At 45.1% G+C, this 13662-nt stretch overlaps 1 protein-coding gene across 1 annotated transcript in view; it reads right to left on the bottom strand.

Moving 5' to 3' along the window:
• Window positions 1–13662, bottom strand: part of LOC109507303 (dynein heavy chain 8, axonemal) — a 39278-nt gene that overhangs the window by 19736 nt on the left and 5880 nt on the right. Inside the window, exons 18-55 of the mRNA XM_019856634.1 lie at window positions 13383–13570; window positions 13221–13301; window positions 12617–12733; window positions 11915–12034; window positions 11681–11819; window positions 11444–11520; window positions 11128–11234; window positions 10976–11051; window positions 10485–10611; window positions 10247–10419; window positions 9872–9998; window positions 9545–9780; window positions 9363–9467; window positions 9117–9230; window positions 8969–9031; window positions 8539–8639; window positions 8310–8447; window positions 7721–7961; window positions 7427–7626; window positions 7131–7284; window positions 6711–6874; window positions 6119–6221; window positions 5842–5946; window positions 5550–5711; window positions 5161–5385; window positions 4913–5085; window positions 4623–4801; window positions 4164–4351; window positions 4001–4087; window positions 3823–3930; window positions 3519–3653; window positions 2859–3020; window positions 2539–2785; window positions 2173–2414; window positions 1728–1868; window positions 1432–1663; window positions 838–980; window positions 629–763 (exon numbers count right to left, since the gene is read on the bottom strand). Of these exons, the coding sequence (XP_019712193.1) occupies window positions 629–763; window positions 838–980; window positions 1432–1663; window positions 1728–1868; window positions 2173–2414; window positions 2539–2785; window positions 2859–3020; window positions 3519–3653; window positions 3823–3930; window positions 4001–4087; window positions 4164–4351; window positions 4623–4801; window positions 4913–5085; window positions 5161–5385; window positions 5550–5711; window positions 5842–5946; window positions 6119–6221; window positions 6711–6874; window positions 7131–7284; window positions 7427–7626; window positions 7721–7961; window positions 8310–8447; window positions 8539–8639; window positions 8969–9031; window positions 9117–9230; window positions 9363–9467; window positions 9545–9780; window positions 9872–9998; window positions 10247–10419; window positions 10485–10611; window positions 10976–11051; window positions 11128–11234; window positions 11444–11520; window positions 11681–11819; window positions 11915–12034; window positions 12617–12733; window positions 13221–13301; window positions 13383–13570 (5615 nt within the window). The remainder of the gene's footprint in view (window positions 1–628; window positions 764–837; window positions 981–1431; window positions 1664–1727; window positions 1869–2172; window positions 2415–2538; window positions 2786–2858; window positions 3021–3518; window positions 3654–3822; window positions 3931–4000; window positions 4088–4163; window positions 4352–4622; window positions 4802–4912; window positions 5086–5160; window positions 5386–5549; window positions 5712–5841; window positions 5947–6118; window positions 6222–6710; window positions 6875–7130; window positions 7285–7426; window positions 7627–7720; window positions 7962–8309; window positions 8448–8538; window positions 8640–8968; window positions 9032–9116; window positions 9231–9362; window positions 9468–9544; window positions 9781–9871; window positions 9999–10246; window positions 10420–10484; window positions 10612–10975; window positions 11052–11127; window positions 11235–11443; window positions 11521–11680; window positions 11820–11914; window positions 12035–12616; window positions 12734–13220; window positions 13302–13382; window positions 13571–13662) is intronic.

Raw genomic sequence — 13662 nt, forward strand, 5'->3', positions numbered from 1 at the left:
TGATTATCTGTCTTGGCTTTTACTACTATTGGCAAACCAAATGAAAACATGGAAAGAGGGAAGCCATTCCACCCCGAAAAGCGTATTCAAGCCGTTTGTTAAGGGCTATTGGAATGATTCAGGGCGAATGTGCTGTGTCCTGTGCCAGCCGAAAAATCACCATTCAAAGATTGTCCATCGAATCAAGAAAACACACACGAGGAAGGTGTCCGCAGGACAGGACAGAATCAAGAAAACACACACGGGAAGGTGTGGTTATTCGATACTTTTATAGCTTTCTATGAGTCATTTCAACAAGTCTTATTGGCCACACTACCTGAAACATGATGGGTTCTGTGGCAGAGGAAACCAAATGAAAACATGGGAAGAGGGAAGCCATTCCACCTCGAAAAGCATATTCAAGCCGTTTGTTAAGGGCTATTGGAATGATTCAGGGTGAATGTGCTGTGTCCTGTGCCAGCCGAAAAATCACCATTCAAAGATTGTCCATCGAATCAAGAAAACACACACGAGGAAGGTGTCCGCAGGACAGGACAGAATCAAGAAAACACACACGGGAAGGTGTGGTTATTCGATACTTTTATAGCTTTCTATGAGTCATTTCAACAAGTCTTATTGGCCACACTACCTGAAACATGATGGGTTCTGTGGCAGAGGAGAAGTTGAGTGACTTAAAGAGGTCCGTCTCGGGGTCAAACTTCTTGGCGTGGCTTTTGATCATCACCGTCTTGGCAGTCCCTTGCTCACCGATGAGCAAGACGGCCTGTGGAGTTTTCCAAATGAATACATACAGTGTGGGTCTCGCATTGATATTGTTTTCAACAAACCACAACTCACCTTGTACTGCTTAGCAATAGTTTCCAGCAAAAAAGCGGTCCTGGTGTTATCTACGTTGGGCACAAGGATGGAAGAGTAGTCCGGTACGTGATCTGTGGGATACTCGTACTCCCCTACATGTTCGTTCCAGTGACACCACTGACCTGGAAGTGCAATGGAAAATAATGGAAGTGTCTCTTACATGCTAGCCTTAAAGATTGCTTTGCAGCTGAAAAACAAACAAAGACCAGAGCCCGGATTCAAATGGACGATGTCTGGACTGTGAGGCGGATGTGCTAACAAGTCAACCATTGTGCCGCCCATATTAGGTCAAATGTTTCGGGGGGTCAAATATTTTTGTATTTTTCTTCAAATATTTGACTTGAAGACTGCGAATAGCTGGCGACCAGTCCAGAATGCCCCTCGTGTCTTGCCCGGAGCCAGCTGGGATAGGCTCCCACAACGCCATAAGCAGTATCGAAAAAGTCGGGATGTATTTCACTTGATGGATGGACAAGCACAACGGAGAACCAACTCTTGACACTTCCAGAGTCCATTTTCCATGATCTGTTGCCTTTAAAAGCTGTTTGATTTTTTTTTTTTTTGTGAGCATACCATCTGTCCCGACCATGTATTCAAACATAGTCTCTCCCTCCATGGTGCGAGGCAAATCAATGTTGCTGCTGTGCTCCCGGAAAAAAGCCTCCATTTTGTCCCGGTCGTCCAACTCCAAAAGGGCCCCCAGACTCCACATCAGACCAAAGACGAAGAGACGCTCCAAGTGTTTGTCGCTGACCAGGCCCCCCATCTGCTTGGTTGGGATGAGGCCCTCCAGCAGATTGCAAGACTGCGGGATGAGAAACGAAATCAGAATCAGTGCGCAACGGTTGCGGTTGCTTCGGTTTGCGTACCTGCATGATGTAGTTACACTCCAAAAACGGCATCTTGGGTTTGAGGTTCTGCCTCATGTATGAATACACGTCCCAAAATATCCTGCCATACAGATTAATGATGTTCTCGGCTTCTTCAGCGTTACGCTTGTTTGTCCATCCCTAAACAGAACACAGACAAGATTTCAAATGTGCCGAACTGTCACTGCCAATCGAGTCTTGTTTAGTGTTGATCGGCCTTTCCCAAAACATTTTAGGCCATGTCACACACTGCTGGCCGGGAGGTGGCACTGCTCTCCTCAACAATGAGTCTCCAGAAGTCTGTCTCTCAATATTTTCTTTTTCTAAAGTGTATAATTAGGAAGTTTGAGCTGTTTATCCAACTAATGCATGTTCCTTACAAATGGGGAAATAAACATAATTCTAGCATTCGGGCAACTCGGCCTCAGTTGGATGACGGCCGTACCTTGAGGATGGGTTCCCAGCTCAGAGCCGAGGAGCTCATGAAGACCATACCGACACGTGACACGGTGGCCGGAGAGGCATTCTCGATGTTGTGCACCTCGAACACGAGCTTGCAAGCTGGCGACATGGTGATACGGTCACCGTTGGCCAGGGTAAGGGTTTTGTTGTCATCCAGCACGGAGTTGAGGTTTTCAATCCAGATGGCGTCCACAGGACCATCCAATACGATCCATATGATCTCTCCTGCAGGTGAAATTCATCAGTTTTGCTGCTCGTTCGCACAAACTGTCGGTGAAACTAATGCATGTAAAACTATTCAAGTATTCATGATCTTTTGGAAGTTTTTTTTTTTCTCCCAACACCTCACCTTTCTTGGCCTTTAGCGTCCTCCTCCACAGCGTGGAGAAGATACCGTCAGTCCAGTCATTGGTGGCAGCGTCGAGCCGGCCAAACATCTGCGGCGCGGTGATGGCCTTAGGGTTCATGCGCATCTCCCTGTGTGGTGTTCCACACTCTGTCAGCGCTCGCATAAGGATGTTGATGACAGCCGTCTTACCCGCCCCGCTCGGCCCCAGCGTCATCAGGCCGTGGCGCACGAGGGAAGCCTCGTAGAGCTGTTGGCGGAAGTCAGAACAGCCGATTCGTGTCCAAAGCAGTTCAGAGCTGAGCCGCAATGTTTTACGATACCTGAACCAGTTTTAGGTTCCAGTTGGGGTGGTTAACTAAGGCAGCAAGGTCAACTTGATTCTTCACTGCAGCCTGCAGTTCATTGTAGGTGCTGTTGTCCAGCTTGATGCCAGGGAACAAGTCATTGATGAGACTGAGGAAGAGAGGTTCGTCCTCATCCACCTGAAACAGTGTTGCCATTTATAGTCTGTGTCTATAAAACTATTGAAAACAAAAAAAAACTATTACACGCAGGGGTGCACGTAGGTCGGGTGCAGTTGTGTTTGGTTTCAACTACAGCGAACTGTACATAGAACTGCCTTCGTGAGTTATAATGCTTTTTTGGTTTTAGGGGCATAGACTCCACAACCTCGCCCACATCTGGCTGTACTTCTAAAAATAAAGTATTCGGTGCAGATTTACAGTTGACTATTCACAAATTCGTAGAGCCGCGTTATAGAAAAACGCAACTCTTCCCATTTTCTGTGTTCTTTCTGAAACAAACCTTTCCAGTGATTTTGACCGGCTGTTTTACCCCTTGACAAAACTATAGTGATTAAAAAAAAATAATAATAATAAAGTTTCATAAAGATCTGTACAAGAAGCCCAGGTCCTCTTTGTGAAGAGAAAAAAAAAGCATCATGTGCATCCCCGTTTTGATCTGTTGCATTCATGGATTACCAGTTTCGACAAATTCATGTCACGCAACACTCTCATGACCGTGCTGGACTCTGAGTCCTCGGGCCGCGCTCTCTTGCAGGCTCCCAGTGTCCTTAGCACGGACAGGATGTTCCTCAGGCCAAAGTCATAATGCACCTGAAACACAGCAATGCAAAGGCAGTGACGCTGGATGGGGAAAAAAAAAAAAAAGTCAACCTCATGGGTCCACAAAAACTGTTAAAACATCTGCGACATCCTCAATGTCCAGTTTTGGAGATGTTTTAAGGAGACCCCTGATCGCCTTATTCCTGTTGCTATGTCCTACCTGTTTTGTGAGTTGCTCCTCACAAAGTTTATAAAGAACAAAGAATTTTTGAGCTAGGAGGACATTCTCATTGAATCCGCAACTGGCCAGCTTGACCCTCATGATGATCTGCAAAAGACCAGAGGCAACAAGCCAGTTATGTGAGAACAAACAGAGAAAATTCTAATCTTCCGTGTACCTGTCGATCAGGCACCATCATGGAGACTGTCCTGAACTGCACTTTCAAGTTCTCAGGAAGTTCCTGACGACCGGCATAACCGGGGTTCTAGGCAGGGAACGACAACATGCTGGCGTAACACTTTGATGCTCTTAACCCAGTCGTTTAAATTTCTAAGTCTTACCATAGTGATGAAAAGCCCAAACTCTGGATTCAGGTCAACTACGTCACCGTCCGTGAAGACAAAAGTAGGTTTGTGTGTCTTGCGAGCGACCAGAACAATGTAAATTTGCTGAGCGGCCACAGACAACACCGGCAGGTCGATCCTGTTGAATTCATCAAAGCAGCCCCATGAGCCAGACTGTGCAAGGCCTGGCAAAAAAAAAAGTCACAACAAGAATTCAATCTGCCAGGAGTGATATTAAAGGGCTTCTTTCAAGCAAAATTGCCATCTTCCTCTGTCATTAAGGCCATGGTTTCTTCAAATGTTTTTTGTGGTTCAACTTCTGATAAATGGCATCAGAGCTGAATTTTCAAAGCATTCCAGGAGAAGGAATGGCTTTCCACCACATGCTGCAGCCATCATCAAGTAAAATTTAAAAAAAAACAAAAAACAATAGCATAGCACATTGCCTTCGAATACCTTTGTAAATCCTGCCAAGCCCCCTGAAGTCCATTTGGTCAGAGCAGTTGAAGACCACCACATACTTTCCTAAGCAGCGACCCATGTCTTTCGTGGTCTCTGTCTTTCCTGTGCCTGCTGGCCCAGCGGGGGCTCCCCCCATGCTCATGCCCAGGGCCTGGGACAGCGTAATGTAACACCTGTACACAGGTCATGATTACACTAAACCGTATCAACAAAATGAATGATGTAAGGCCAGGATAGCAAGTAGTGTATGTATCCAAAACGACGACACTTGTTTGTTGTCTTGCCTGTCTGTCAGTGGGGTGATGACGAGACGGTCGGTGCAGCCGAGGAACTCGTTCTGATAAATAAAGTCGACATTGGTGATGGACACGATGACCTTGTCAATGCCGTCATTGTAGTAAAACCTGCTTTGCTTCAGCCACTCAAAGTCATTGGTAGATTTGACTGATTTTGCCACCTGAAGAGAAAGCAACAACAATGTGGTACGCAAAGGCAAACAAACAAACAAACAAACAAAATATCTCAAGTCTACCAGCTCTTCAAAGATGTCACTCTGGTGCACGTGGATGGTGACCAGAGTCTCGTACTTGACCCTGTCAAATTTGGTCAAGTCGTAGGTGGTCTGCTTGATGAGCATTCGGAGGAGGTTCAAGAATTTCTTTTTGGTGAAGATCATCACCTCCTTGCTGAATTCGGCATTTTCAAGGGCCTCCTCTGAGTCCCTTGTCCAGAGCATTTGGATTCCAAGCAGGCCCACCTAAAACAGGAAATGGAAGTATGCTATTTTGATTCGAAGCGGCCATTTTAAGGGTCATTTTTCGTGAAAAGGTGTGTTGGGTAACATCCGATGCCGGTTTTACTGAATTTTGTGAGGCACATCTATCATGAGAAGACCCACAAATATTTCCTCGGATAACGGACCTGCGCTTGGAACTTGTCAAGAAAAGGTATGAGCTCAAAGTCTTCGTCGTTGATCACATCATCAGCCGCCTTGATGACGGTGTGCAACGATGACTGCTGCTCCACCAATAACTTCCCAAGCCAGAGCTCCACAGGACCCTGAGCCAAGACGGGTTTGTCCAGCTGAAACCGCATAAACACGCAACACAAAAGCCAATGAGAAAATGCATGTGAGCATTTACAGTACGTTGTCTATGGATTCAGATAACCCGTGTCCGAAGACGGGGTCCATATCAGCGATTAGCATCCGTACCGGCAGTTTCTCCGCTTCTTGAGACAAGACAGCCAAAATGCTGTCGTATTCATTGACATCAAACTCCACTTCATTGACATTGTCAAACACTCCGAGAAGATGCGACTAAAAGGGGGGAAAGCAGAACAAAAATCTGCTTTATTCATTCCTTTTGACAATATCGCCATTTGGGTTTTTCCAGTTGATATCATCCATTCTAAATGACTCAACTTATGCTGTTTGTCCAATGACATTTTTTAGGTCGACACTTGTATTATTGCAAATTAAATGTCTTCACCTGAATTGTGTGAGAATCGCTCGCTTGTCCGAGGATTTCCAGGAGCGCAGGATCAGACACGAAGAAGAACCGTGGGAACAGGAGACGTTTTTTCTCGAGGTACCTGCAGTGTTTGCGCTTGTTAAGTATCACTAGGAGACTTCTTCCAATTACAAAAAATTGTGGTAATGTACGTTTACAAAGTGGGTGCCAACAGCCACATCACTTTTAGTAATAGTAAACCTAAGGGGAATCAACCTTCTGTTATTCAGTGGAAAAACTTGTTTTTGTGATCCAGCAAAAGCTATGTCTAATATAAAAATAAAGCTTTGAAACCATTTGATGGCATCTTGGTGTTGAACCGAGGGAAGGATCTCCATATCGTCAGGCCACAGCCTTGTGTTATAGCAGAAATTGAAAATACTCTGCTGCCACCTGGTGGCATTTATAGAGAGTTACAAATATTATTCATGTGGTTGTTTTGTGGATTTTGGCAGATGAACCACCCACTAATAGTAGGGCTCTGCTCCTGTACCCTGCCAACAGTAGAGGTTCACTGTACTAATTTTTGTGTGAGTAACTAACTAGCTCAAAAAATTCACTTCACATTTACCCTGTGAGTGACTTCTGACAAAAGTCCAATTGCTTCTGAAGATCTGGCAGGATCTCCCCCAACATTGGATCCCCAACACAGCACTCCACCACATTCGGGACGTCCCGTGCCCGCTGCATGATGTTGATCCACGTTGAGTCAATTTGCTGAAAGCGCTCTGCTTCCTACAATAATGCAAAATACACCCTAATTAAGTATCCATTCATTCATGTTTTATTGTCTTTTCCCTCATTAGTGTTGTAGGTGATCGATCTATCGTCTATTCAAGATGTTATTGGACTGGAGGTGGAGCACACCCGGGACTGGTTGCCAGCCAATCACGGGGCATATATAGACATACAGCCATTCATAGTCCCATTCACACCTATGGACAATTTAGACATTTATCATTTTCAGATTAAGGGCGACAGGCGACTTTACCTGAGGCAGATCTTTGGCGATGTCGCCCCCGACAAACACGGCCTCTAAGTAAATCCAAAGGTTTTGCACGATGACCCACTGCTCAATGACATCTGTTGACGTGGACAGCTTGGATACCCAATCCTGGATCTCAGCTTTGTAGAACGTGCAGTATCTGCAAACAGGCAGAATACTCTGTGTAAAAGGCACAAGGAGATAACTGTTCTTACATTTCTGCTGTGCTGCTGCAATCTTGCAGGAGTCTTTCTGCGTGAAGCTGTGAAAAAAAAAAGTTTCTGACTAGGCCATCTCCTCACCGGTTGCTGAGCAGCGAGCCCAGCACCATCAGACTGTCCTCCAGAGTGGTGAGAATTTCTGTGGTGTCGCCGCCTCGCAGCATGAGCTCGCCCCTGTCTTTGAAGTCCATCAGCGTCAGGTTTTGGTCATGCCACACCGCCTTCACACCGGACAACTTGGCCTCGATGTCCCTCTCTTTCACGGCGGATATGCAGATGTCCTGAAAGGTGCGACGAGTACAGCGTTGCAAATTAAGATGAATCCTCGGCAGAGCGGAGGTGAGGCAATGAGAGAAGAGATCGTCAACTCCTTACCTCGATGTCGTCCTTGTACTTCAGCAGTGGCGCCTCCATGATGTTGTCCAGGGTGCAAGTGGGTGACTCAACCTCGAACTCGTGGCCGGTCAGGTTGGAGATTTGATCCCAGTGCCTGCGGATCATGGACTTGTTGGTCATCATCTCGAGCAGAGGACACAGCTCGTTGAAGTCATCGATGGTCTGCTTTAGGTCCATGAAAGCCTGCCACTCCTTCAGTGCCTTGGGAAGACGCCGGCACCTGGAAATAGACACTTGCTACAGTTACGGTGGCAATTTTACATGGCGATAACAGCACTTAGGTTTTCTACACGCTGGTGAGAAGTAACAAATACTTTGTGAATGTGCTTAAGCCAATTTTTGAGGTATGTGTCATTTGCAGTTGTTTTACGATATTTTAGTTGTATTTTTTAAGATTAACTTCTTTTGTATTGCAGTTGAAATTTGGATTCAAACATTGCTTGTATAATTAATACAAGTTTTATGATTGAGACAATACATTTGAGTTCCATTAATTGGAAAAAATGCATACATTTCTCTTGTGTGTTGAATACGTTACATGCACTAAAATGAGAACCACAAGTGGAACCTGTTCTGAAAGTCCATGAGCTCATTATTGATTTTCTCGATATCCACTTGTGTCCACAGGAGCTTGGAGTGACCGCTGATGGTCTTCATCACAGTGTCATACAGGCCGTAGAGCTTCTGAAGCAGGTCCAGTTCTTTCCTAGGGGGAGAGAAGGGAAATGCATGTTTTAACATAAGGAGATCTTTTTTTTTTTTTTTTTTTGAGGGCTTCTACTCTTGAGTCTTTGTACTTTTTATTTTGAAGGCACTCATAATCAGAGACAGGCAGGCCGAGGAGCTGTTCGCCGGAGTTGTAGGTGGTGAAATTTCGCCACAGCTCGGAAAACCTGGCCTTGAATAGGACAAATACACACACACACACACGCAGTTAAAATAAATACAAATAACTAAATTGCAATAACAGCACTACAAATTAAAATAACAACGCAAATAGAATCCAATTTTTGTGCCCAGCACAAATCTCGAAAAGCGTAGTCTAAAACTGCGCGCATGAGTGTCTTTCTTTCTTTTATTTTCAGAAATGGAGGCAGATACAAAGGGTTACAAAATGCTTGTGGGGGTGGTGGTTTATTTAGGAAAAGACAAAGCTTAAATACGATGTGATTACAGTCCTGTTTCAATAAAAAGAAAAAATTTCTAGAAATTGACGAGCACAAGTACCTGGAAGGTCTGGAGCCTGCGGCTGGCTTCTTTCGGTTCTATTCCTTCAACCATTGGCCCTTCCTGCGGTGCGTTTAGAAATTCATCAATTTCAATATGCGTGGACGTCATCGATCGATATACAGATGGATTGGCGACTGCGGCTTACCATATCGTAGTCATCCATGAAAGTGCCGACATCTTTTTCAAAGACGCCGACGCGTTCCATCAGGTCCTGCTTGAGGCTGGGCTGCATGCGGAAAAGCTGATCCTGAACGGACATCTGGAGGGGAAAAAACGTTCGGAGTACCAATAACAGTGAATTTTATAGGGCAACTATAATACCATACCATGATACCATGATTTCCAAATATCGATACTCGGAAAAAAACGCAGCGAAAGCGATCCAACTTACAGCTTTAGACAGAAGCCTGGTGAAGAAACGGCCCAGTCCGTACACCTCTCCCGGTTCCTTCTCGGTCATTTCAGCTTCGTAAAGGATCAGCACTTCATAGGCATCCTAAATAGGGAAAACCTGACCTGTTAGATCCAGCGTAAAAAAAGAAAACTGTAAACGGAAAGCAATGGTATTTGTACTTGAGTGGATATCAGCGTTATGTCTGTGTTTATTTCAGAATCCCGCAGGTTGGCCAGCGTCTTCATGGCACAGCGAACATCGTCCAGATTAGCAATGGGATGTGATAGTTGTGTGAAGCTCCTGTGAGTTTGCAGGCTGATGTTGATTATGTTCTTCCGGCACTCAATGCGCAGGTGTTTGCACAGGAGCCTCTTCCAGGCCTTCGCCTCAATCCTGAGGGACTCCTTTAAATGGTCTGATTCAGAAAAATGCAGCTAAGATATACGCGCGCAGTCGTCCTAATTATGAATGGCATTCACCACACATCAGAATGCGTGTTCTCTTACTTGTTGACAGTTCGATCATCCCGACAACGATGACGTTCTGGATTTCCTCAATTTGGCTCTCATACACGACGTAGTGCTGCAATTTATCTTTGATCTCTATCAAGGTTGGCTTGCTGTCAATGAAGGCCTTTAAAAAGCAAGCACGAGTGTCACTCAAATTCGTGACACGAAGACACCGACATACAAGGGGGTTGCACTCAATGACATCATATACGACACATGTGACGTGACGTACTTATCGGGAAAGGCACACCTGCCGATTTTGTCGATGGGGGTGGAACCATGAGGGGGTGACAGATTATTTCACACCAGTCCTTTTTCCCCACCAGATTGATGCCCCCCCCCCTACCCCCCTCCTGATGTACATTCCAATACCTTGATGACGCGCTCCTTGTCGTCGCTCCACAGCTCCTTGAATCTCTTGAAGCGATCCAGAACGGTGGCGGCATTGTCCCTCTGCAACTTCAGGGCCGACTTCAAGGCGAAAATGACGGCTTTGATATCCTCGTGCTTATTAACGCGAATGTAGAAGTTCAATTTCTCCCGACCTGCGAGAAAGTTAAACATCGTGTCAACTGAACGCAGCATTTTTTTTCAGTCCATGGCGACTCACCTTCAGTCGACGAGCTGTCATGTCTGTACTCGACCTCCCAGCACTGAATGCCCTTGCTGACTTCCAAGATAAATTCAATGATTTCATGTATGGCGTGATGAATCTGATCTACAGTGGGGAGCATCACCTGCGGATAACCACAAATCACACAATATTTGCTGTAAATGTCAGGAACATGTTGTGGTCGGGTTTCAAGGCAGGGTTGGGTTTCCAAACAAGGCCTAGGATTTCAAATGAGGCCTTCAACTGACACCAACGCGGTGCCCGTGGGCACCAGCTGGCCGTTAAGGACCAGTTGGGTAGCCCGCGGGCCTGTGACATGCGACATTCATTTTTTGTGTGACTCGTAGCCCTTCACATCAATCAGACACCTCAGTCACCAAGAAGCAGCCTTCAGTTTTCAAACGGTTGGTGACCCCTGACCGAGATAAATAAATAGCAGTTGAGAATTGCTACAGGTGGATTGCTTTTGTTTCCTGTGGGTGACTCACCACATTGGGTGCATTCAGATGCACTTCAGATTTCATCATAGGGACCCAGCCGGAGTCAGCCCTCTTCTGGAAAGAGCTGCAAGTCCCAATGTTATCATGAACTTCAAGAACCCATGTTGTGTCTTTAACAGCAATAGAAACAGAAGACTTACTCAGAGCCACAGACTCGTCTCTCCAAGGTCTTAAGAGACAATTTGGTCATTTCCACCAGTGCATCTAAAATCCTCGTGCCGAAGGAGTCGTACTGCTTTGTGAAGTCCTGAAATGTTTTGTTTCTAGCTTTTATCCAACTATACAGTATATATACAAATAAAAGTCATGACCGAAGGACACTCTGCCATTTTTGTTTCAAACAGGCATTTTAGGGTCGCTTTGGAAATCTTTATGGATCCTTGAAAGAGATTTTGTCCCACAATGCCTCCCTTGACTCAAAAGTGTACTAATGTCAACACTTATGACCGCACAAACCTTTTCAAAGCGCGTTTGTTTATACTTCTCTTGGCCCTCTGATGTTGCGTCAGAGGCTCTCTGGGTCTCCTTCGGCCCTACAAAGTAAAATTAAAATGTTACATCAGAAATACACTCATAGGTCACAATATTAGGTAACCCTGATTAATGTGGTCAAGGGGTGCAAGGGGTATTCAATTTCACTGGACTGGATTTACTGTACAATCATTCGGGGAAGAGAAACAAATGTGCGACTACCACCACTGTGTCCATCTGCGACCTTTTTGGTTTGCTTGGACTTGTAAATGGCATTGAACACTTTGCCCAACTCGTTCACTGCTTCCTTCACGTGATAGCACTTGTGTTCTAGTCTTTTGACAACCTTATGGCACAGATTCTATTAAAAAAAAAAAAAAAAATGATGTGAAACTCTTTCAGAAGAAAGCTTAATGCAGCGATATTCGTTCAGGAATGAGTTGTGACAGTATTAACCTGAGTGAGTTTAACAAGCGGCTCAATTGCAGAGGCGTGATCTTCGGGCAGCTCGATGAGAACAGTCTCCGAGATCTCTTTCAGGTAATCATCGATGTGAAACTTACAGATCTCTTGCACCTGGAAAGAGTTGAAACATGATTTGAGGTCACGGGACCTAAAACCCTTACAATGACTTGAAATATCTCCTTTTCCGTGACTTAGATTATTCACCAGCTCGTAAAAAAAAAAAAAAAAAAAAAAAAAGCATTCTTGCCCGAATTTTGTCTGTGTTTCTAAAATCTCACCCTCCATACCAGGACGTAGTCCTAAAATATGTTGTGCCTAATTTGACCACAGAGCAGAGTCGGACGGTCCGCAAATGGGCTTATGATAATTAACATTTTAAGATGACTCCACTTTGCAGTTGTTTGAGACATTTCTGAACCAGAGCAAGGTGGGCATTTATACCTGTCCATCAGTCCCGAAGAAAGGTCCGTTAGTCCGTCAATCACGGACTCCCGGAATGAGCACGGACGTAAGTAGCGGTAGTTTTCGGCCGTCCACCAGACTGCCGCGGCTGACTTTACATTGTTAGAAATTCTACAGGCTTAAAAACCCTAATTTGAACACTGACGCTAGCGAGAATCCCTAAAATTGAAAACCGAACACGGGCTTGTAACACTCAGAAATCATCATTTAAATTTGAGGTGCAGCACATACCTTACTCAAGATCGTCTTGAGTTCAGACAAGGCAGTGTCAATATTTATAAAGTACTTGTCCAGAAGCAGTGATGACCACGTGACCATCACTGACCCATAGCGAAGCAAGGACTCCATCTTGTAATTGGACACAAAAATACATTGTGACTCATGAGTAACTCTCCAAATACAGCAAAATTGTATTTCTATTTTATCTCTTCGCACCGCCAGAGGTGGTGCCAAACAATACAATATTTTGGCTCTCAGGTGAGATTTCAAGATGAGTCCAAAATGCATTCAAACCTTTCTAGGTGAACGCCAAATATCCCTAACTTTTTGTATGTAACTACAGTTCTATGACTCCCGAGTGACCATCACAGAATCCTGTCACTCGGAATCTTTATGTTCATGCAAGAAGATTTTGAAGGCCTGACTTTCTGGTGACAAGGGCTCTTGCTAAACCCGACCTGGGGCTCACTGATGACGTTGTTGGAATGCATTCTTGAACAAAGGGACATTTCGTGCTGCTAGGCATTCATAGAACCGTGATTACATACGTAACTGTAGTTTTGTTACTATCGAGCAGTTGTGAACCTATTGCATTGCATTCACAAAAAGAGCTTACTTGGGTGGTCTTTGATGTCATCAGGTTGGTAAAGTCCGCCGGTATGTTGTCACAAGTGAGCTTGTAGTCCATCAAAATGGTCTACGGGAGGAAACACAAGGACACCGTTAGGGTTATTTTCAATGTGCAGCGAGGACGGCAAATGGTGGAAAACAGACTTACGTGAAGACGATGATGATAGGTCTTCAAGCGGCCCTCCACCTTGAGGAAATGCAGTGCCTGCTTGGGAACATCCAGGCCCATCTTCACCAAACTGCTGGCCTCCTGAATGGCCTCACTTATCTTTGGGTCAAAGTTGACCAAGTACTTTCCCGTTACAGTGCAGCGAATCAACAGTGTCGTATTCAAGGCTGTCGAGACACGAAACATATATGAACTGCAAAATCGTATCCAATTTCCTGTGCGCCACTACATTTTCATTCCTTGAGTGTGTCGACTACTC

This window comes from Hippocampus comes, unplaced genomic scaffold (assembly GCF_001891065.2).
Source record: "Hippocampus comes isolate QL1 unplaced genomic scaffold, H_comes_QL1_v1.1 scaffold105, whole genome shotgun sequence".
Taxonomy (NCBI): domain Eukaryota; kingdom Metazoa; phylum Chordata; class Actinopteri; order Syngnathiformes; family Syngnathidae; genus Hippocampus; species Hippocampus comes.